Consider the following 23,362-nt stretch of genomic DNA (forward strand, 5'->3'; position numbering starts at 1 on the left):
TAATAATTGTCCAAATTCAGACTTTTGGTTCACATGCCTGTACAAAAATATCTGCGCTTCTAGAGTATGTTTCTCAGGCTTTGTGAAAGTTAGGGATGGCCCTACAGAAGGAAGACTTGAGTTGCCCGGGATGATGGGTTATATCCGAGTACACACAGCCTGCATTCTGTGAGTGGGAGGAACTGAAGATTCTTTTCTCTGTCCCCTGTCAGCACAGCCTACTCAAGGGAAATCCCAAAGCGCAACCAAGCAAGGAGCTCTTCTCCGAACCGGAAAACGGTTTAACTGTTTCTGGCACATAGATAGAAAACACAGATTCAGATTCCTAGTTGTCTCTGCCCCTCTTCATGGGAGGACAGCATTGGCTAGTTCAAAGGGAAATTCTACTTACCCTCTCACTTCTGAGCCTGCCCCACCAGACTGGAGCAGTGAGTTTTGGCATTCTTAGCTTCTTAAGTGTGTGATGACTGAGAAAAGATACACAGGGGCAGAGATGCAGTGGCCTGGAAAAGTAAGTGAAGACTAAAGCTAGCAGGCTGTTCCATTTAACTCATTATTATCAACTAAATTATATTTAAAATAATTGTTGTCAAGCTGAATTTGATGGAGCACCTTTGTGATTGTAGCACCTGAGAGGTGGAAACAATAGAATCAGGGGTTCAAGGCTAGCCTGGACTACATAAGACTCTCAAAACAAACAAAAGCATCTGGTTTCTTCTTTATTTTAAAATTTATTTGTGCTGAGACAGATGCACTTGGGGAGGCTGAGGCAGAAGATCACCATGAGTGGCTGAAAATGAGGATATGACTGCTCCAAAGTGTGGTCGAGGAGAGGTTTATTGTTTTGTTTTGTTTTGTTTGTTTTATTTGTAGATATGAGACCAGAGGCATCTGGAAGCGTCCAGACTGAATGTCAGACTGAACTGGGCTGGGGAGCTGGGGATGGGAAGAGTAGTGAGAGAGCAGAAAGAGCAAGCAAACCAAGAGATCTCCAGAAAGGGAGCCAGACAAGACCAAGTGAGCTGAGTTACATAAGTAATCAGGCTAGGGGAAAGGAAGCAGAAACCCAGTCCCTGGGAGGGAGAGGGTTAGGATAGCATTGGAGTGAGAAGTGCTGGGAGGAGCCACAGGTACTGAATGAGACTAGTCCCAGGTTTAGTTGATACCTGGCAACATAATCAGAGGTTTTGGGGATCAAGGCTTGGCAATCCTTAGGGAGGCTATTCTGACGCTATCCGCTATCCCGTTTTGACCCTGGTGTCTTCCTTATTTGCCTTCTTCCCCACAGCTAGTGACTGGAGAAGTGGTGCTTGAGTCTAGGTAATTTAGGGATGACACTCAGGGACCTGCATGTGTGAGGCGAGCGCTCTGTAGCTGAGCTACACACCCAGACTCCCTCCCCCATTTTAATAAATTCTCAATTTGAGATTTTTCTGCTCTTCCTAGTGCTGAGATTATAAAAATTTAACATCACACCCAACTTAAACACTCTTGTCTTTGTTGTTTTTAAGACAGGGTTTCTCTGTGTAGCCCTGGCTGTCCTGGAATCGCTCTGTAGACCAGACTAGTCTGGAACTCATAGAGATCCGCCTGCCTCTGCCTCACAAGTTCCAGGATTAAAGGCGTGCACCACCACCACCCGGGAAATTAAACACTCTTAAATCTGCTTTTGTGAATTGCTTTTTCTCATTCCTCCTTAAATATTCCTCTAAATTCCAGTGGCCAAAACATGATTGGTAGTGGTTAAATAATACTCCATCACTAAATGAGAGCAGTGTGACTGTTCATCCATAGGCAGATAAGTTGGTTTAAATATGAAACAGAAAATGAGGCAATTCTGCTATATAGCTATAGCCTTTGTTTAGATGTTGGCTGAACTTGTGTCAAGTCTTTTCTTGGGAGTTGGTTAGGCAGTATACATTAGAGAACTGTATTTCTTGAGACATTTTCCTTGTGATATTAATAGGAATTCCATGAAAGAGTTCTGGTTAAGCGAATTTGAGCGATTTGCACTGCCACTCATGTATTAGAGGCTACAGCCATATCAATATTGAAACCAGAAGCCTTCTCACGAAGGCTCTCTCACACATCGTTGACATTATTTATTACATTTATTATTTGTGTATATATACATATACAGTGCATGTATATACCGTCTTAATGAGGTTACAATTGCTGCAAAGAGACACCGGGACCATAGTGACTCTACCTCACTGAGGGCTTGCCTACAGTGTCAGAGGTTTCATCTTGGCAGGAGCAGTAGCTGAGAACTACATCCTGATGCACAGGCAGAGAGAAACGCCGCTGGGATGGCATGGGCTGACCTCGCCCCTCCCCCGCCCCGGTGACACATTTCCTCCAACAAGGTCACGCCTCTTAACTTTCTAATTCTTTCCAATAGTGCCACTCCCTGGCGAGTGTATGAGCCTATGGGTGCAATTTTTATTCAAGCTACCACATACACGCCTATTTTCTGTATGTGGGTATGTGTGGGTGTGGGTGTGTGCCTGCCGTGATGCACAGGTGGAGGTGAGGGAACAGTTTGCAGGAGTCAGTTATCTCCTTACACTGTATGTATCCCAGATGTTGAACTCCGGTCATTAGGTTTGGCAGCAAATACCTTTCCCCTCTAAGCCGTCTCTCTGGCCCACGCATATATTTTTTTTAACTTAGTGTTTGATGAGTTTGTTTGTGCAATGCTGTTGACTTATTTTAACACTGAAGATTAGTTCATACAGTCAAGATAACAGGAATCAGCCCAGCCACGTGAAGCTGCCTGCCCTCAATTATCTTCAAAATATGACATACACATTTTCTCCATTATTTCAGACAAGATTATGTTTATGAAATCAATTGAAAAGTGTTTCCTTTTCTCCACTCGGAGCCGCAGGCTGATTTTTGTGCTGTTGCCTTCTTTGTGAGAGTTGCAGAGGTCACACTGTACCTGCTCTGTGCTCTGTAAATGTCAGCCCCAGCCTTCAGCCTAAACCAACACAGGCCCACCAGGTACTTGCTCATTCAACAGGTGACTAGAAAAATTCAAGAGCGAAGTTTGTTGGGCCAACCTGGGATGAAAGCTGAGGATCCTGCCATAGTGAGATGCACACAACGGTCAGGATACCCCACAGTTTGGGGATTCTTCTGGGGTTCATCTCCTAGGTCACAGAGCTTGTAGGACCCTCCTGAGGCCCTAGACTAATGTGACTGACTATGCAGATGTGTACATAGACCACATGTATTATTTCACTCTTTTAATGGCCTCCTGAGGTGTGGTGCTGTTGGAAAAATACTACAAATTTCTCATCATACTATGAGAAACTTTTGACTCTGAACTCAGGACCCTGAGTCAGGGGCTGAGTAGCCCCTCTTCAGCTTTTCAGTGGCTTTTGTGACTCCTAAGGTGGGACATGGAATTCTAAGGTATGACTTAACCCACACCACGAGGAGGATGCTTGGCAGACCCAGAAAAGAAAACTGACCAAGTTTGCATCCTGTGAAAATGCCAAGGCTGATGGCCAGAAGTTTGTGGATGAGACACAGTTTCTCCTTTGTCTCAGGACTGTCCTTTGTGACAGTCCTTCCTTGGACTTGGATATCTGAAGTCTTTTCTGGAAATTACCTTTTGGAGGCTGCTTCTCCACCCCTACTAAGCCTTGCTTCCATCGACCTCTAGTGACTATTGTTGGTATTACTTCCTGCTCCAGCTGGACTATAGAATAAGCAAGCAACATCTTTTCTAATGGCTGCCTGGTTGGGAGCTTTCTCATTCCATCATATTGGAATTAGCCATAATTCCAAACTAACTCTGACCATTGTTCTCAAATGTGATCCTGGCTGGAGTTAGCATCTGGGCTTTCCTGACGTGAGCCGTAATTATCAACTCAGTCTAACCATCCATCTACTCATCCATGTAAGAATTAAATTACATGAGGGCTGTGAAAGACATCCTATAATAACATTCTCAGTATATTACTACTGATTCTACAGAGTCCAGTAGTCTATGGCCCCAGAATCCGTTGTTTGTTTGCTTGCTTTTGAAACAGAATCTCACTCTGTAGTCCAGGCTAGCCTGAAACTTACTGTATAGCACAGGCTGCTTTGAATTCATGACGACTCACTGCCTCTGACTCCAAGTGTTGACATCCAAACATTTGACCTCTTTCTTGGGCTTTTTTGGCAGTGAGGGAGTATTGGTCCCAGCATACAAGTGTTTTCTAAAGTGGTTATGCAGATTTTACAATAGGCTTATTGGCTTATTAATAATACACATTGACTCTTACCTTGTGCCTTATTATGCTGGGATCCAGGAGATAGGACAGGTGGAACTCCACTGTGATAGACTCTGCACTGAAATGAATTAAAAGGATTTACAGAGGGTTGGAATGATGTGTGCCTTCCTGTGACCTTACAGTTTATTTCAGATGACAGGCACTTCAGTAGCCAGAGATAATACAGGGTACTGTGAGAAAATGGCTTTCACAGAACTGTAAATAAAAGTCTTGTCTGGCAAAGACAACAGTGTGAAAAACAGAAGCTAAATGTAGGTTGCTTACTCCGCTTCCTAGATATTTACTGTTGCAGAGGGGTTGATGGAAGATGATGTGGGCATTTGGGAGGCCAGTAACAGTTGTCAGCCTGGCAATGTATGAAACCTACTTATGGCTTTATGGATTTGCACAAATAGTATGTAGAATACCAAAGGAATTACATACTCTCGCCCATAGTTGTGTCGTTTCTTCAGATTCTAGGCAAATAACAGCTGCAGTCATTGGATGCTTTCTGTTTTGAATATTAACTTTTACCATTGCTAACTTAGTCTTCATAGCAGCTATATAATATTAACAGTAAGTAACGGGCCCAGAGCTATTTGGCAGATAACTAGTGGGTCCAAACTCTATCCCATTGGCTCTTGCACTCTGGAGTCTAGATCATGCATGCTTCTATACCATTTCTTGAGTTTTCAGTTAAATAGACTGTTGCGAGTTTGGGGATGTGCCCAGCTGAACACTTGCCTGGCACACCCGAGCCCAGGTTTGATCCCCAGTACTATCGAAAGGTAGGTGTAGTGACATATGCCTATAATGCCCGCATTCAAGAGGACTGTAAGATCAAGATTGTCCTCAGCTACATGTTGAGTTTAAGGCCAGGATAGGGCTCCAGGGGACCCTGTTTTAAATTTTTTCCCCTTAAGATTGAATCTCCCTATGTAGACCAGGCTGGCCTCGAACTCACACAGATCTGCCACATCTGCCTCTACCTCTCAAGTGCTGGGATTAAAGCTGTGTGCCACCACCATCCGGTTGAAAATTTTTTCTTAAATTAAAAACTAAGTAGTAAGTTTTAGAGGTGTATACTAAGTACTCAGAGCTGAAATTATTTAAGTCTAAAATTAGTTTTTAAAATTCAGCAAGTCTTCAGATGAAAAGATGCTAACAAAATCTTGGTAAATGTAAAGGTGATTTTGTGACATATATGTGGTCACTGTAGTCTTACCTGATTTCCATAATTTAAAAGCAAAAACTATAGCTAATGAATTTGAAGACTTTGAAATATTATCTTACTGTTCATATACAAAGACTTTATCTGGCTTATGCAGATAACAGTAATGAGGTTCAGTAAGTTATTAATTATTGCAGTTGTAGCTATGATGAGAAGAGAGTTTATTTCTCTATGCAAATAGCCTCTTTCCACCTAATCCTCAAATGTGATTCATGCCCCAAGTCTTTCCCTCGCCCCTTACAATCAATACAATGAATTATAAGATGTCACAGAGACCACTCCTTCCAAATGCTCATTTTTACAAACATGGAAATTAAGGCGGAGAGAATCTGATTAATGTGGTTAATGTGGATCTTTTGAAGGTATCTTGTCCCCAACCATGGAGAGGTCCAGGATGAGCAAGAGTTAAAAACCTGAGCTTTCTGGGCTGCATGATCCAGGAGCCCTCAGAAGGAGTTTGTGTGGGTTAAAGGCTACAGCTCCCGGCCTCCTGCCTCCCAGGAACTCTCGATCTAAGCCTCCCTGCGTGGCAGGCATCACCCTAGACATCTGTGACATGAGATGAAGAAAAGATGAAGGAATTGGGATTTTTACCCCGACTTTTGAATACAAATAGACCCATTTATTTGGTGTTTGCCTAATATTTTTTGTTGCAGATCTTAGTGATGTCATCTACAAAGGACATTGTAAGGAAACTGTTCACTCTTGTGCTCTGTTGCGCTGATCTCCATCTGTGCATGCCTTGATGATAGGAGGTGAAGGGGAGGCCCTCTCACCTCTAAGAAGTGGGTTTCTAGGGCCTGAGGAGCTCAGTTGGGCTCAGTCACCAGCACTGCATAAACTGGGCGTGTGGCTACGCCTGTAATCCCTTCCTCCCTACCAGTCTGGGCTACATAATGAATTCACGGCCATCCTTGACAACATGAGATAATGTTGTTTTGTTTTGCTTTGTTTTGTTTTTGGAGACAGGGTTTCTCTGTCTAGCCCTGGCTGTCCTGGAACTTACTCTGTAGACCAGGCTAGTCTTGATCCGCCTGCCCCTGACTCCCAAATGCTGGGATTAAAGGCTTGCACCACCACTGCCCTAGACAGTATCTCAGCTGGGTGTCGTGGTACAGGCCTTTAATGCCATCACTTTGGAGCAGAAGCAGGCAGATCTTTGAGTTCGAGACCAGTCTGGTCTATAGAGTGATTTCTAGGACAGTCAAGGCCGTGCAGAGAAACACTGTCTCAAAAAACCCAAAGCCAAAAATGAAAACAACAACAAAACCAAAATGAGTCTTCAAGGAGCCAACTCCTCTGATGGCCTACTATTGTCATTTGTGATAGAACACATGTCCCCTGGATATTTGGAGCCAGGGTCTGTCTGTCTGACTTAGGTTTGAAGGATGCTTAGGTTTTAGAGAACATGTCTAAAGGCTGCATACCACTGCTTGATTAACCACTACTCTAATCTCCGCATCCAACAACTCCTGAGGGGCAATCTCAGGAGCTGAAATCTTACCTTTCCTACTCTGTTGCCATTCATTTAAATAGTCTGGGGGTGTCTTTGGGTCTTTTAGCAGGTAAGGTAAATTTAAAAAGCTGGCCAATTAAGACTGGTGTCTCCTGCGAAGCTGGAGTCTCATTCCCATTCAAAGACTTCGTGATCCCAGGGCAGGTCAGCTACTAATTAGTTACATCTGATGAAGAGGGCAGAGGATGCCGGGAGTGCTGGGGACCATCTTTGGCTCCAGTGGCCTCTATAGAATCTCAGCCTCTGGCTGCTCTTCCAGAGGTCCAAAGTTCAATTCCCAGCAACCACATCATGACTCCTAACCATCTACAATGAGACCTGGTGCCCTCTTCTGGCCTGCAGACAGAACACTGTATATATAATAAACAAATCTTTCTTAAATAAAAAAAAAAAAAAAAGGAATCTCGGCCTCCTCACTCTAAGAAGCCATTCTCCCTTGATATGATCTGAGAGAATTTATCTCCAGAGCCTTGGAGCTAATGTCCTGTCTGTTATCTCTCTGACATGTTGCAAAGTGTCTGCCAGACCATTTAAGTTAACTGACTCTTTAGCTCCGGTGTCCCTGAGCTCTACGTTGAATGGGTTTGCACTTTCCTCTTGTAATGAAATGCTTTGCCTTAACCATGACTCTACCCTGTCCTGCTCTCTTGATTTGGCAAGTGTGTGTGCGCAAGCCAGTTTTGTTTTGTTTTGTTTTGTTTTCCTCTTTCTAAAAAAGCAGCGCTTGCTGAGCAGATGAGCTTAGAAAGGGTGTTCTCTTCATGTTGTTTCAGGGAAAATAGAGAAAGTCAAACCTCCTCCATCCCCCACAACTGAAGGTCTCAGCTTGCAGCCTGACTTAGCCCCTGAAGAGGCTGCCGGAACCCAGCGGCCCAAGAACCTGATGCAGACCCTCATGGAAGACTATGAGACACACAAATCTAAAAGGCGGGAGAGAATGGATGATAGTAGTGTAAGTTTTTCCTCCTTTCCTTTCTCTTTTCTGAGGGTGACCATCCGTGTGGCATGCTTGTGTCTTAGTTCAGAGCTGGATGTGAGTGCATTTGTCTGGTTGTCTTGCATCCTTGGATCTGAAACCTATTTTCAAACGAGTGGTTTAACGTGCCTTGTTTGTATCTCAAAAATATCTATCATCAAGAGCTGGTTGTTTGGCATCTAAGTCAGGCTTGAGGTAGTAGGCAAGGCTGGTACACAAGATGGTGGGTATGGAGGAAGACAATGTGCCTGGGTGACACAGTAAAAAGGAGCGCACCCCCCGGAAGGGAGCACACCTAGGCTTCAAAATCTGGGTTGTGATCAATCCTGTGTATGTTACACACTGCTCAAGACACTGATTATGTCTGGAGATCTTTGTGTGTGTAGTTGGACAAGGAAGAGGCTCCTCTGCCTTTGACCCTCCCAGCGATGTACACGATGGTCGTGTGCACTCTGAAGGAAGTTATCTGCTCTGTGGTTTCCTTGTCTAGTAAGGGACTTTAGAGGTGTTCTGAATGGTCCCCACAAGCCTGGGGGCAGCCCCAGGTTTCATGCAAGCACCCTGGAGTCTCTGGTATCAGTCTTTTGTCTTTCACCAAAGTAAACCCATCTGTGTTCCCCCCCCCCCCACTCTTACAGCGAGGTCACAAGTAGGTTGGATTGATAAACCACCTAGTTTCTGCCTGTTGTTCCTGTGTGTTTATGAATAGCATCCCCTTTCAGTCTTCAGAGCGGCATAGTTTGGGTAAATTATGTGGTCATCCTCAACTTGAATGCTCTGTGGTTCACAGTAGGAAGTCCCTGCCAACCCAATGCCTTTCATGTCCTGGCTGGAAAATCCCAAGTTCAAAAGTTTCTGGGATGGATGCCAGATGCTGAAGGCTTCTTTCCAATTACAGTGATAAAGAAAAGATGAAAACACACACATCTCTCTTCTTAATCATGGAGAAGCTCTCACTTAGCTACCCTATGAGGCCAAGGGCCTTCTCTGTGGATGGAGCCCTGTCCTGGGTAGCTGCTGGGTTTCACGCCAGCCGCAGCTTACTATCAGCTAGATCATGCTAGCAACCACATTTGGGTGCAGAGCCCCTCTAGGTCTTTTTAGTTGCAATCTAAAGTATAGTCTTAGAAGCATACAGCTTCTCCCCTCCCCCGCCCATGACTCAATAGTATACATCTACAGCTTTGCTAGATGCTAGCCCAAGGGTCATGGGCCATTCAGTCATGGCCTACACAAATGCTTTCTAAGTGCATCCTCTGTTTCTTGTGTATGCTTTTTGCACTGGAGTGCGGATGTCAAGTGAGGAAAGCACATTCCCAGGCCTGTAATCTCAGCCCCTGGGAAGCTGAAGTAGGAGGATAACATGGTCAAGGTCTGCGTGGGACATAGTGGAAAGGGAGACTCATGTCATAGCCAGAAAACTAGACCTCTACTTCAGGCCCATTCTGACACTCAAGCACCCACCTAAGGAACACCAAGCAGGCCCAGTTTTCTCTTGGAATGAATGAAGCTGTCTGGGGTAAGCATTCTTCTAAGTGCTAATGGCCTCCTGTCTCTATTTTATCCAAGCAAACAAAAATGTTGGCTAAGAAAGAAACCTGCTAGTGAATCAATTTATTTTTATTCTTAGTTGAAGGCTGGCTGTTTTGAACTTTCCTGGCATTCCAATAGAACAAAAGCTGTCAGTTGTTAAAGTTTTAGGGATAGGACAAAATCCAATCCCATATACCCCCACTTGTCCTCTTCTAATAGAGACCCAAATCTCAAAAAACCATTGCTTCTTGAGAGATTATATGGGCATCAGCCAGAACTGATTTCCAAACCACCCACTAGCCTGTCTCCCAGGCCTTCTAGTGTAGGGTGCCTTTCTACACCTCTGTGTAGAGAAAAAGAAGTTTCATTTTCCCCCAGTGATCCCTAACCCCATCTCCCATTTTTTTTTCTTGTCTTTTATACCATAATGATAATAACGAGGGGGTTGGTTGCTTCGTGGTGGTTATGTAGCTGGTTCCCCTGTCCCTAGACCAAAGGTGATTCTGTTGAGGGTGGAGCAATTTTATCCTCCTAGCCTGTTCACACATGTTGTTCTTAGGGTGACATGTGGCCTCTTGGATTTTCTGCCCTCTAAGAGCCTCCTATGGCTTATGCTGGCACCTTCAGTTGTCAACTAGCATCACACTTGATGGAATTTTTTATGCTCTTTTGAAGACTTAAAGCCACCCCTGAAACCATATCAGAGCAAAGATGATCTTGAAACCCTATCTGCAGCGTAGGGCCTGTTCCTTCAATTTCCTCACTTTATGAAAATCAGTGGCTGAGGATTTATCTTAGTTGATAGAGTGCTTACCTAGCCTGATAGAACCCTGCCCAAGCACTGCATAAAGCTGGGCGTGGTGGCATATGCTTGGAATCCCAGTGCTCAGGAGGCAGGAGCAAGATCAAAAGTTCAGGGTTATCTTCTGCTACCTGGGAAGTTTGAGAATAATTTGGGCTAGAGACCCTGACTCAAAATATAAATTAAAAAAAAAAAAGTCATATACATGATAAGTTGATTGGCTCCGGGCTGGTAGAATCCTTTCCGGGAAAAGGACGTGGGAAAGCCACACCTGCCTTTGGTGGACTTTATCATGTTTCTGAACTGTCAGCTCCTGCTAGAAACAAAGGGCTTGCTTTAGGGCTCGGTTGATGGCAGGTAGAAATTGAAACTCTGAACCCTTTGGGAATGTCTATCCGAGAGGCCCCATGTGAGTGACAGGAAGTTATCATCTATGTGGATGACCTCATTTAAAAACAACAGCAACAACAACAAACTCAGTGACAAGGAAAAGAACAAAAACTTTTTAAAGGTTCCCGCACTTGGAACTTGAGCAAACAGTTTCCTGCTTCCTCTAGTAGTCTTCGCCCATCTGGACCAGCTTACCTTCTTCTGTGTTATCTCTAGTGAGCATCTCCAAGAACTAAAAGACCATCTTATTTCCTAGGTGCCCACACTAATCCTAAATAATCATCCCAAATGATTATCCAAGGACCAACCCAAGCTTGGAATCTTATCCAGACCCATAGGTTCTGATAAGGAGGCTGTGGTCTCCTTCATTAGAGAGTGCCATCCTTAGGGCTGTGTTAGAGAATCTACCACCTCAAACCTGGTCCTCCTCTCTCCTCCTCCATTTACTCCTTTTCCTTTCATGTCCTCCTCCCTCCGTTCTATTATTGAGGTCTTACTGCAATGACACAGTAGGGTCCAACAAGACTGTTGAAGGTTCAGAGAAGCCCACAGGGAAAGAAAAAAGGCTATTTGGTTACAGAAGCCATGAAATCCTGAATGGCCATCTAGGTCCTTGGTGGTGAGCAGCTGGTTAGACAGTGGGGGAGAAGAGATCTTGTTAATTCAGCGTGTAGAAAATGAAAACATCATCTTGAATTAACAGAGCCTGGCTTATCTGATATTTTTATTAATTAGTAACAGAGTATCTACTTGCCTCAAGAGATACAGACTTTTAAATAAACAAATATCAGATGAAGCAGTACTTGGAGAGGTTGTATGATGGTCACCTCAGCCCTCCCGGCCTCTTTACCTCCTACTCACTTCTGGCATGGTGCCAGTGCCCAGCCGCTGGGGGAGGGGAAGTCTGTGAATGTGTCTCCGCCATGTACTAACCCTGGTCTTTTCCCTCTCTACCAGTACACCTCTAAGTTACTGTCTTGCAAGGTGACTTCCGAGGTACTTTTCAACTTGTCTGTCTGTGTCCTGATGCATGCTTGATCAAGGTGCATGCTGTCTTGGTTTGCTGTCTCCTGTGTTCAATAAGAATGGCAAGAAAAATGCCTTCTCTCCATGTATCTTTTCTGCCTGGCCTTTCTGAATTGGGGAGCTGATTCCAATGCTGTGGTCCATAGTGAATACTGCTGTGCTGTGCTGTGCTGTGCTGGCCGTGGGGTTGGAGAAGACCTTGGTCACCTATGGATCTGGAAGACTTTGAACTAGAGGGCAAATACTGGCAGCCTGTGTGGATTCTTTTAGTTTCTTCAGGCACAAGTAACAAATTCAGTATGCCCTGGTTAGCAAACAGTGCCGCCTACAGGCCAAGCTGGTGATTCTGGCTAGTCCTTTGTTAACCTTAATACCATTCCCAGATAGCTCTGCTCTATGGATTCAGTTAGGCAAACCATCCCAGTCCCTCCCTCCTCTCTCAAATTTTGGGGCCTGTATTTTTGTTTTGGAAGCTCAGCTAGGCAGTGATCTTTCCTCAAACCTCCTCCTTCCCCACACAATTTCCTTTTATACAGATACAAATATATGTGCTGTAAGGTGCAACACTAGCTGGGCTCGAGAGATAGAGGAGCAGTTAAAAATGCTTGCTCTTTCTGCAGATGACCAGGGGGAGTCTGGTTCCAGCACCCACAAACACCTGGAACGTCAGCTCCGGGAATCTGATGCCCTTTTCTCACCTCTGCAGGCACCTGATAACTGTGAACACCCCACACACACGCACACACATACTCGCAAACACGCACACTTAAAAATTTTAAAAACAAGCCAGGCAGTGGTGGCACATTCATTTAATCCCAGCATTTGAGAAACGAGGCAGGTAGATCTCTGTGAGTTCCAGGCTAGCCTGGTCTACATAGAGTTTCCAGGCAGGCAAGGTTACATAGAGAAACCCTGTCTCTCCCCTACACTAAATTAATTTTTTTAAATGCTGTATACATACATGCATGCATGAATACATACACACATGTGCTTGGGATTGAATCCAAGGTGACACAGGTCAGGCAAAAACTCTCTACTTTATGTAGTTCTAGTGCTATTTTTATTTAATTTTTTAAGTTTTTTTTCAATATCCTCTTTTTGTAAGAAAGTATGGCACTTCATATTTTCTTTTCTCTAGTATTGAATTTGTATTTCAAAAGAATTATTTTAAACGTACAGAAATGTAGAGAGATCATCCATCTGCACAGTTCATAATTTATGGAGAGTCAACTATGTATCAGGCACTGTAGCAGAGCCCAAGAAGGCAGCGGGCCACATGCTCCTGAAACCATGGAGCCAGCCTGCGGTTTCCCTTGTCTTAGGAAGACAAAATGTACCTCTCTCACTGTCCCATTCCGATAATTTTGTAGTATTGCTAGACGGTTTTCAAAGAATTTAATGTAGCAAATGCAATTCAAGCCCTCTTGTTTCCTCTCCCAGCTCCCACGTTTCTGTTTCTGTCATTCTTTATCTCCTCTGAGGGCTCACATTAATGCAGTGATGTTTTTTTCTTTCTATTGTTGTTGTTGTTTGGGACAGGGTTTCTCTGTGTAGCCTTGGCTGTCCTGGTCTTGCTTTGTAGACCAGGCTGGCCTTGAACTCACAGTGATACTCCTGCTTATGCCTCCTAGAGTGCTGTGCCACTATGCCCAGCTGCAATGATGTTCATTTTTGTGCATATGTATATATATATATATATATATTATATATATATATACACACACACATATATATATGGAAAACCTTAGGGTATTTTTTTTGCATGTTTTAAACTTTCTATAAATACAGTCACAGTGTGGTATCCTCTTCTTATTTCATTCATTGTTTTTATCTGTTTATTTTTAAATGTTGTTTATTTTCTGTGTGTGATGTTTGGATTGCATGTATGTGCCCCATGTGCATGGAGTGCCCTTGGAGGACAGAAGAGGACACTGGCCTAGAACTGGAGTTACAGATGGTAATGAGCTGCCCTGTGGGTATTTGGATTCGAACCTGGATCCTCTACAAAAGCAGCCAGTTCTCTGAACCACTGACCCATCTCTCCAGTTCCTGTCCTACTGTTTTTAGATGTGTCCCTGCTCAGCTATGGTTCTAGTATATTCATTCGACTGCTAAGCAGTATTCCGTTGAATGAATAAATCCTTCTTATTCACTTTCCTGTAATCGGAAATGTAGATTAGATTGTTTCTGGTGAACTTTTTGGGGGTTTTGTTTTTTTCTCTGTTTTATGATGCTGGGGATTGAACCCAGGTCCTCTTGCATGGCAGGCAAGTACTAATGAACACTACCACACATTTTCTGTGGAGCAGATTTTCTACCTACCACTGGGCATACTTGTTCATTTGCAACAGCTCTTGTGAGTTGTTCTCCAAGTTGGTTTGTCACCTCTAGCATCATTTGTATTTTGAATATGAGCCATTATTAGCAAAAGAACTATACTTTAAAGCTGTAGGTTTAATCTTGTTGGCTGCTGATGTTCATAAGATTTAAAGTGAATGTTGAGGATATCATGGTATGTCTGACTTTCTAAAGCCTTTTCTGGGCTCAAAGCGCATGTCTCTGGGGCTCTAGTCATAGTTTACTTTCAATCACAAGTACTATGAGCCAGGACTGTTCACATTTACTCACTAGGAGACTGACACATGGGAGGTTAGGCTCCTATGCCTTATCTCTGACTCTGGCTCTCATTTAGGAAGTAGTTCTTGGAGAATCAGGCCCCACTCGCATCTCCTCATTAAGTCAGTGTGGTTTAGAACCGAGAAACTCTGGACAAGAATATGCAAGGAGGATCAAACTGGGTCCAGGTAATCTCCAATGAAGGAAAAGCAGGAGGCTCACCTTAGCATGACTGTTAAGGGAGTCACCCGTAATTTAGCCCATTCGTCCTTTTTGTCACAGCCCACATTTGACTGCCACTTTAAAGTTGAACATCTGGCTTGAGATCCCCAAGCATCAGAAGGACAATAGGTTTTAGCGACTGTTTGAAGAGAATTGACAGTTTTTCTTTCACCAGACCTCAAGTTTGAGTTAGTTTGTGAAAACAATAACAGTTGCACACGAGGCTTACTGCTGCTCACGGTGTCCCTTGGCTGTCCAGTAGCCCTGTGGCTTGATGGCCTCAAGCATTGGCTCCATATCTGGAGAGCTGAGTTTAAATCTTGGCTTTTCCTGCTACTGACTGAGAAATTCTGGGCAAGTTACTTAACCTCCCATGCAGTTGTCTCCTGGTGAGTAACTGTGAGCCGTGATGGCATGAATGTTCCCAGAACAGTCCTGGCTCACAGTACTTGTGATTGAAAGTAAACTATGACTAGAGCCCCAGAGACATGCGCTTCCGGCCTGGAAAAGGCTTTAGAAAGTAAGTGCAATAGCAGAAGTATTAGGAGATCAGAGCTTACTAATGACTTAGACACACACCCTCGACCACATTAGAACAAGAAGAACTCATTCCAACCTTCCTTGAGGGCTTGCCTTTCGATCTTCCCAAGCCTGTTGCAGGATTTTACTCCAACATTCCTCAGTCCTAAGCCTCAGGGGCCCAAAGACAGCTGAGGTTCCTAGCCATTCCAATACTGGTTCACTCATTTTCTTATCTGCCTTAACTGGGGGATTTAGATTTCATCAGAAATCTAGGATTATGTGAAAAGGACATCCAAATGAGAGAGAATGAGTTATTTGAGCTCTTGATCAATAGATGCTTAAACCCAAACTATGCTAAATGTTTCTAAAATTATAAATATAATTTTCCTGCCTGCTGCACCTTTCATGACTGAATTCTATGAAGAAAGAAACTGTTATACCCCCACATGGAACACTGTGTTTGTGATGTGTTGGGAACCCAGTCAATACTAGTAAGATGAGAAGATAGATGAATTTTAACATGGGTTTCTGAAGACTAGAGAAAGAAAATTTGACTGAGATTTATTGAACATTAAAATGAGACCTAAAGCCAAATGGGGTATCCACATGTCATTAATCTTAGTATTCTGGGGGTAGAGGTAGATGGATTGTGAGTTCTTGGATAACCTGGGCTACATGACAGGAACAAAACTTGTTTCGAACAAAAAAGAAAAGAGGGCACTGGAGAGATGGCTCAATGTTTACGATCACTGGCTGCTCTTACAGAGGACCTGGCTTCAGTTCCCAGCAGCCACAATGGTCGGTAAGTCCAGTCCCAGGGCTGTCTAATAGTCTAATATCCTCTTCTAGGCTCTGTGGGAATGCAAGTGGCGCACAAACACTCATGCAGGCAAAACACTCACATAAAAATAAGTAACCCTTTTAAAGACAGAGGGAAAGGGGCCAGTAAAAATGTTTAATAGCAAGACAAAAACTATTATTATTATTATTATTATTATTATTATTATTATTATTATTATTAAAGACACTCTTTTAGAACCTTGGCTCTATTTTCACACTCTTGAGAATTTCTCAGTTTATGTCTATAGGCAAACTTGAGCAATTTACACAACACAGAGTTCCGTCCAAAATCCGTGTTTGTATTCCCCTTCAGTATCTTTAACTCTTTCAGATGATGGCAAGAATTCTTAGAGGACAGCCTTGCACCTTGTCCCTCTATGCTGTGGCTTCTATTATGCCCATTTGACATGGAGATACTGAGGCACTGGAGTTTGTGATGCATGCAGGGTCACACTGTCACAATGATGTCAAACTTAGTTCTCCTTGAGCTAGCTTCAGAGGCCATACTGCCTCCTGAGAAAGTCATGGGGTTAGGACAAGTGCGATAAGATAAACAAGAGACAAAACTGGAGTGTAGGTAGGGCTCAGGCATTATAGTCCATGCAGTCTTATCACTCATTCCCATGCTATCATACACTGGCCAAAAAACTGTCTAGCTCCCAGGCCTGGCAGCATGCTTTCCTGGATAGTATTTGGCCATGGTGTACACGCTATGCACAGGGCTAGTCGTGACATGGCTGTGGTTCTCAACAATGCATCATTCATACAGAAAAGGTGACTGCATCCCACCTGTCATGTCCATCTGTCCCATGTAGGGAGATGTGGGGAAGACTTCCCAGATGGAAGCATACAGAAGCTCTGGGTAGTTTTTGCATTTGACACAAACCAGAGCAGCATACTGGGATGGACTTCAGTCCCATAGTCTAACCCAGCCTTTGCTTCCATTTGGCATCTTCCTGCCTCCCTGGAATTGGCAACCTCTCTGGCCCTTGCCTCAATCGATCATTATTAAGAGAAGCATAGTGTCCACTGCAGTTCAGAAAAACCAACCAGGACTTTTCTTTGAAGTTAGAAACTGCATCCTAAGTGGACAGCAGAGTGCCCGGCGGCATGCATGAGCTTGCTTTTGTTGCAGTGTCCTGACCTGGAGCCATTCCCTGTGTCTTGGCCACTTACATGCCTTTCATCTGGATTTCATTCTCTCCAAGCTAAAATTGGAACAGGTAGCCTGACATCTTCTCTCAGGAGCCCACAAATGGTACTAATGAGGAGCGGGAGGGAGGTCCCACCTTCACAGGGATGAGCCTGCTTGGCCTTGATGTTGTCACCCTCAATTTCTTTAACATGACCTTGATGCACATACCAGAATGCTGATGACTTTTTACTGGCTTGAAAGTTACCCCAGCCCCTCACTTCGAGGCCATCTGTGTTTCATTCTGCCATAGTAGATTCACGTGACATAAATATTTTCCTAGTGTTGTGTGGGTCTGCAGACTTGCTGCATTATCAAATCCACATTGGCCCATAGTTAAACATTCCTTCCCCACCTTTGGTCATGAGGCAGCTAAGAGGGCTGATAGTTGTGCTGTTCAAAAATGGTAGTTGCTAGCCCCAGGGGGCTACTTAAATTTAAATTGTAATTTACTAAAATGTTTCATTTCTCAGTTGTTTGGCTGTATGCACATCAGAGGCCTACTGGCCACATGTGGATGGTAGCACCACTGTGGGTGGCACAGATGAACAGTTTCAGTATGTCATAAAGGTCTGTGCTCAACAGGACCAGGAGGCTGATAGAGAGAGCTCCTGTAGAATATTCAGCTCTGGGATACAGGTAGAACGCAGCTGTGGAATGTTTGTCTAGCATGCTCAGTGCTCCAGGTTCGGGTTCCAGCATCACAAACCAAAACCAGAAAAACCTGGGGCAGTCAACTCTAGTTTAAAGAAAATAAATTGTAAATTACGAATTTACAATTCGTGAATAATAATAATAATAATAATAATAATGGAAACCATGGGTCAGGTAGTAAGTGGATTTGGGCTTAGAAATGAAGTCACTTCCCTCCCTTTGTCCACTCTCTGCTGCTTGTCACCTATCCAAGCAGTAACAGATCCTGTGTCTTGTTGAGTGAGGAAATGGAATGGAGGCAAGAAAAGAACTCTGTGAACTCTGTGTTAATTTTCCCCCCTCTCTTTTCAGGTCCTGGAGGCCACACGGGTTAATCGAAGAAAGAGTGCTCTGGCCTTGCGCTGGGAGGCAGGGATTTATGCCAACCAGGAGGAGGAGGACAATGAGTAAACTTCCTTCAGCCCAGGAAACTCCTTTGCTAAAGGAGTTTCAGCAAAGAAACCAAGAAATGATCAAGTCAGAAGCATTTTAATGGACTATTTATTAAAGTGCATACAAGCTCAACAATCCTCATGTAGACCAGAAGCTGCAATACATAATGATTAAAAACAAAACAAACAACAACAAAACAAAGCGAAGTGAACAGGAAGTTCATCAAAATCTGAGATCAGAAAGGAAAGGATTTCTTTGTGACTCAAAGAAGCCCCTGGCTTTGGACCATTCCACAACTGATCCAAAGGGACACAGACATGACAAACGAGTCAACACAGTTGCTGCGGGCAGAACTGAAGCCAGCCTTGGTTGGGTGGTGATGAGGAGCAAACAGTGATGTGGCCATTCCAAGGCAACAAACAAGGCCCAGGCTGGGGCAGCCTAGAGCACACAGGCTGTTCCTCCACACCAGCTTCCCACTCCTTCCTCGACTGAGGCATCAGAAGTGTTGGGTTGACTCCATTTTTGCCAGCAGCTATAAAAACAAGTGGTGTTTCTTTCCGTAGTTGCTCCAAGAGGGACAGTGATGATTCAGTCTCTCTTACATGTAATCATTTTTAATTGGGAACACTTAATGGTCACCATGTATAAAATCTGTATTTTTAAGACAATATCTCTTCATGTTGCAGATACAATCTAATTCTACAGTAGGAGGTTGAGAATGGTAGGGGAGAGAGCCAAACCAAATGGGTTATTAGCTTTAGGACCTTGTCTGCTTTTACTGTTGACTGATCAGTTTAGGGAAACACTTTCACAGTTATGTTTCTTCATATGAAAACTATATTTAGTGGGCAATGACTATTTTTATGATGGGATAGGGGAGTAGGAACATGGATAAAACCTGTACACACTGAACAACTTGGTTCAAGATGGTAGGCATATTTTAAGAATGGCAATAATTGAAAATAAAAGGGGACAAACTTTGCCTTAGAAAGGTAGATGATCAGAAGTAAGGGGTTTATAACTATTTTGTATTTTAAAATGGGCCTTACAGGTGGTTGGGACATAGGATGGATTGTTTTTGATCTGAGAAAGGCATCATTAAAGTCATGGAGGTAGGGAGAGAAAAGGAGAGGGAGGGAGAAAGAGCAGGAAAGTAAGTAAAGAAGAGAGATTATTTTTGCTGAACCAGTGTTTTTCAGGATGACAAAGAGAAAATTATAGACTAGAAATGTAAGTACAGACATGGAATCAGCTACAAAGCCTAAAGATGGTGTGTATGCCTTTGTGTGCCTGTATGAAGAGTGTATGTTCACAAGTTAGGATATGCCTGTGTGTGTGTGTGTGTGTGTGTGTGTGTGTGTGTGTGTGTGGTGTGTGTGTGTTAAAATTCCGGGTTGATCATGATACATGGGTGTACAGTATTTTCTCCATAGCTGTCTGCCAGCTTCAGGAGTGAGTGACTTTTTTTTTTTTTTTTTTTTTTTTTTAATGAAAAGGGATATAAAGGCACAGGGCTGATGCAGTATTTCTAATATTGAACTGACCTAACGTGGTGTTTGCATGAGTCACAGTTGTGAAGTTTTGAGCAGTTTTGTATTGGTAATTTGACATTTAGAACACATCCTATTTATTCTCCTGCTTTGTATTCATGCCTCATGTACTGTAGAGGATGCCAGCTTTACTCTTTCTGTCATTTAAAGCAATATGATAAGGGGCGCTCACTAATCAGGTGCCCTGAGTGTCTGGATGAAAAACAAAATGTTTAATTTCTGGCCGGGAAGGGCATGGGGAGGAGGGGGATAAGGAGTCGGAGGAGGAGAAGAAAGAAGAACTAACCAGCCTTCATTAATTTTCCTTTATTTTAAACCTATTTCTTACAAGCAATAATTAAATCCAACCTTGCTAAAATTCATTTTTGTTTTTATGTTATTATAAGATCTAATATGTTATTCTATTAAGTAGCAACTCCACAATATTTATATGTACTGTTCCACATACTATCTTTGCTCTCTTTTATTAACCTAATGTTGACTTTGGGGGAGAAAGCTTATTCACTGATAAGCAGTGGGCACAAGGTCAAAAAGATGGAATTGACCAATGACTTATAAGGATGTTTAAAAACTGCCAAGGGAACCTGTAGTTTGAAGCCAAATTCTGCAGTCACTAGCCAAAATTGTATGTTTGAAGTGCACATCGTTTTTAGATGGTTCGCTCTCTTAGAATGTTTTTTTAAATGCTAGCCACCGGGGACAGAAAACAAATGAGAACTCTGCGGCAAGGAATTTGCTTTATAGTGATGGAAGCTGGTCCAAAAGCAAATGTCCCATAACATGACATCCATGTCAGATTTGAAGTCCCACTAGGTAGATGGGCACACTGGAGAAGGGCTGGAGGCCCCAAATGCCTGGCCTCGGTACACCAAGACATAAATGTTCCTTCCCCAGGGAAAGACAGGGATAAGGACACAGGGGGGTTGGGGAGGGGAGCTGCAGTGTCCCGTGGCCCCCACACAGTGGCAGTTAGAATGGCTAGAGAGTAGGATAGTAATATGAGCCTCACAAAAAAGAAAATGTACTTTGTTTTCTAGTTTCTGCTAGAGACTGTGGAAGCAATACAGACCAACTTTCCCATTTTTCACAAGTGGAAACAGTCCTCATGACTTCCTTAAACTTCTAGTCCTGTTTGGAAGGGGCCCCTGGACCCTCATGGAGGTTACACTGAGGAAAGAATTGGTGGCAGCTGGAGCTCACACACTCCACGGACTTACTTCAATGGCAGATGAAGTGCTTTTTTGACTGCAGTAGATTGAACACGAAATTCTGAAGGATGAGGGATTCGAGAGCCAGCGGTGGGCCATACTCCGTTTGTAGATGAGGAGAAACCCTGTTTTTGCTACTCTTCCCTGGTCACACAGCTTTATTCACTGTGGCCGCTCCTTCTCCAAATCCTACTGTTTTCCCTGAGGACTACCCTCTGAGGTGTCCTTGCTCTCCTGGCTGACCGCTCCAGTGTATTTTATTAAGATGGTCATCAGAGCTCCCTCGGAGATTCAGCTTTTCTGTGTTCTTGGGAGGTCTTTTTGTTGTTGTTTGGGGGGTGGCATTTTGTTTATTTGTTTTTCCTCATTCAAGAAATATTTGAGCCATTGCTTTGGACATATCACTGTGCTAGGCTCTAGGATCCCACGTGGGCCCCTGTCACTCTCCCAACACGGAGCAGATCCCCGGAGGAGTCTTTCTGGCCCCGGGAGCCCGAAATGAGGAGGCGCCTCATCAGTTTCGCCTCCGATGCGGGGCTCTACCCTGCAACAGCACACAAAGCTTGTTAGTCTCCGCTGTAAGAAACGTTTAGCTTCTGTAGATGTTACAACCTTCCTGAAGGAATTCCACACGCACTTCCCCTCCAGAGCCTGTGACTCGACAGCCTTGGCTTTCTCACCTAGAAATGGAGGAAGCAGAGTCTGTCAGTGGCAGAAGCCGGGCTGCACTCGGATGACATAGTGCATGTGCTCTTACCCACGCATGCTGCCCACTAGGCAATGGCATAGAAGCAGTATTTAGATCAGTGTCCACACCCATAGACACGTGCACACTCTGTCTTACACACGTTCACGATAAAACAAGGCACACCAAAACAGTGTTGATTGTTGTACTTACAATTTTTTTCCCACTTGAAGAATGGACTTAAACTATGTATTCAAAAATAAAATAGCCTAAGTGTTAGAGGTGGTGAATGTATCCAGTTTCAGTTACAAACACAATTTCCTGAACTTTAAGCATTCAGTGAGCTGCCAACTTTGATTTTGTGTTGCTCTTTATCCAAATGGCTTTTTCTTTTTTTATTTTTTTTCTCTTTTAAATTAGAGGAAGGGTGGGGCGGGGGAAGCAGCAATACTGTGTTTGAAAAATTATGCTCTGTACCTGGCTTTCCTGTGTTATGTTAACCACTTAAATGTTTTTACTCCGCTTTGATTTTATAATGAGTGTGAGGCATTCGATGCAACTATACAGTTATTTTCTCATTAAACCAACGTGTGTGGTGTTTTTCTTTTTTTCTTTTTCAAGGGTGGCTGTTTGTTTGGCTGTGGAAGGAGGTTGGTTGGCCAGTGACGGGCATGCCAGTGCCTTTGGTCTCTGCCTCTGCTTCCGCATATACTGAACCAAAATAAGCAATGGTATCTGGTAAAACATCCCTATGACACCTTGTGTTCACAGCCGCCCTGTGGCCCACAGAAATGATGCAGGTGTCCACTGATGAAGCAGCTGAACTTCTGAGTTGGAGCAGTTGTTGAGAAAGCCCTCAAGCATCAGGGATAGCCTGTGGCTCCTTCGTGTGCCTGCACACTCCTGTGTCTATGAAGGTCAGAAGTCAACATTACTTGCTGAACCTCAGAAGCTGTTTTGTGAGGCAGGGTTCTCACAGGTTGGCACTCGTAGACTAGGATGGTCCTGGGATCTTTTTCTCTTCACCTTAGAATCACTGGTTTGTGTGTGTGTGCGCATGTGTGCTCGCCACCATGTCAGGCTTTTTTTCTGTGGGTTCTGGAAATTGAGCCCAAGTCCTCATACTTGCCCAACAAACACCTTATTAACTAAGCAGATTCTCCAGCCCTTAGCACTAATCCTTATTACATTCCCAGCATGCCTCTGTATTTGGCTCTCCTTTATGAAGGACTGGGAATTGCAGGAAGAAGCACAGAAGCCCCCTTCATCTTCCACAGCCACCTGCCTGTCTCCCTTCCCATCAGTCTCCAGGTGTTCCACCTCTTCACCCAGCCCTGCACTTCCTGAACCTTATTTCAGGTCTCCCGTGCCTCCCAGCCCTGCTTCTTCCTTGTGCTTTCCAGCTGCCTCTCCTTCCTCTCTCCCCACTTGGGACTCTTCAGTCTTCTGTCCCTGGGATTTCCTGCCAGATCCTCTTACTCTGAGTATCTGGGAGACTCCTTTGGTACTCTGTCACAGATAGCATCTTCCCAACTTTATGTGTTGAGAGTTCCAAGTTTGGGAAGGAAAAATTGGCTGGGAATGTGGCTGAGTGGTACAGTCCTTTTTAAGTTCCTGGTTCAATTATCAGCACTACAAAAACAAACACAACAACAAAGTCGCCTAAACCTGGGTCTCATGTCACACATATAATCCC

At 43.8% G+C, this 23,362-nt stretch overlaps 1 protein-coding gene across 7 annotated transcripts in view; it reads left to right on the plus strand.

Annotated features, from left to right (window-relative positions):
- Palm2akap2 (PALM2 and AKAP2 fusion) overlaps positions 1-22,249 on the plus strand; it is a 427,758-nt gene extending 405,509 nt beyond the window's left edge. For 4 of the 7 annotated variants that reach the window (XM_060379949.1, XM_021628080.2, XM_021628087.2 and 1 more), the window contains 3 exons: positions 7,789-7,967; positions 11,674-11,712; positions 18,140-22,249. In XM_060379949.1, coding sequence (XP_060235932.1) covers positions 7,789-7,967; positions 11,674-11,712; positions 18,140-18,238 — 317 coding nt within the window. In that variant the 3' untranslated portion in view covers positions 18,239-22,249. The remainder of the gene's footprint in view (positions 1-7,788; positions 7,968-11,673; positions 11,713-18,139) is intronic. The other 3 variants (XM_021628068.2, XM_060379950.1, XM_021628073.2) reach the window with 2 other exon arrangements.
- Positions 22,250-23,362: the final 1,113 nt, after the last annotated feature.

The sequence above is a fragment of the Meriones unguiculatus genome, chromosome 3, assembly GCF_030254825.1.
Source record: "Meriones unguiculatus strain TT.TT164.6M chromosome 3, Bangor_MerUng_6.1, whole genome shotgun sequence".
Classification (NCBI taxonomy): Eukaryota; Metazoa; Chordata; class Mammalia; order Rodentia; family Muridae; genus Meriones; species Meriones unguiculatus.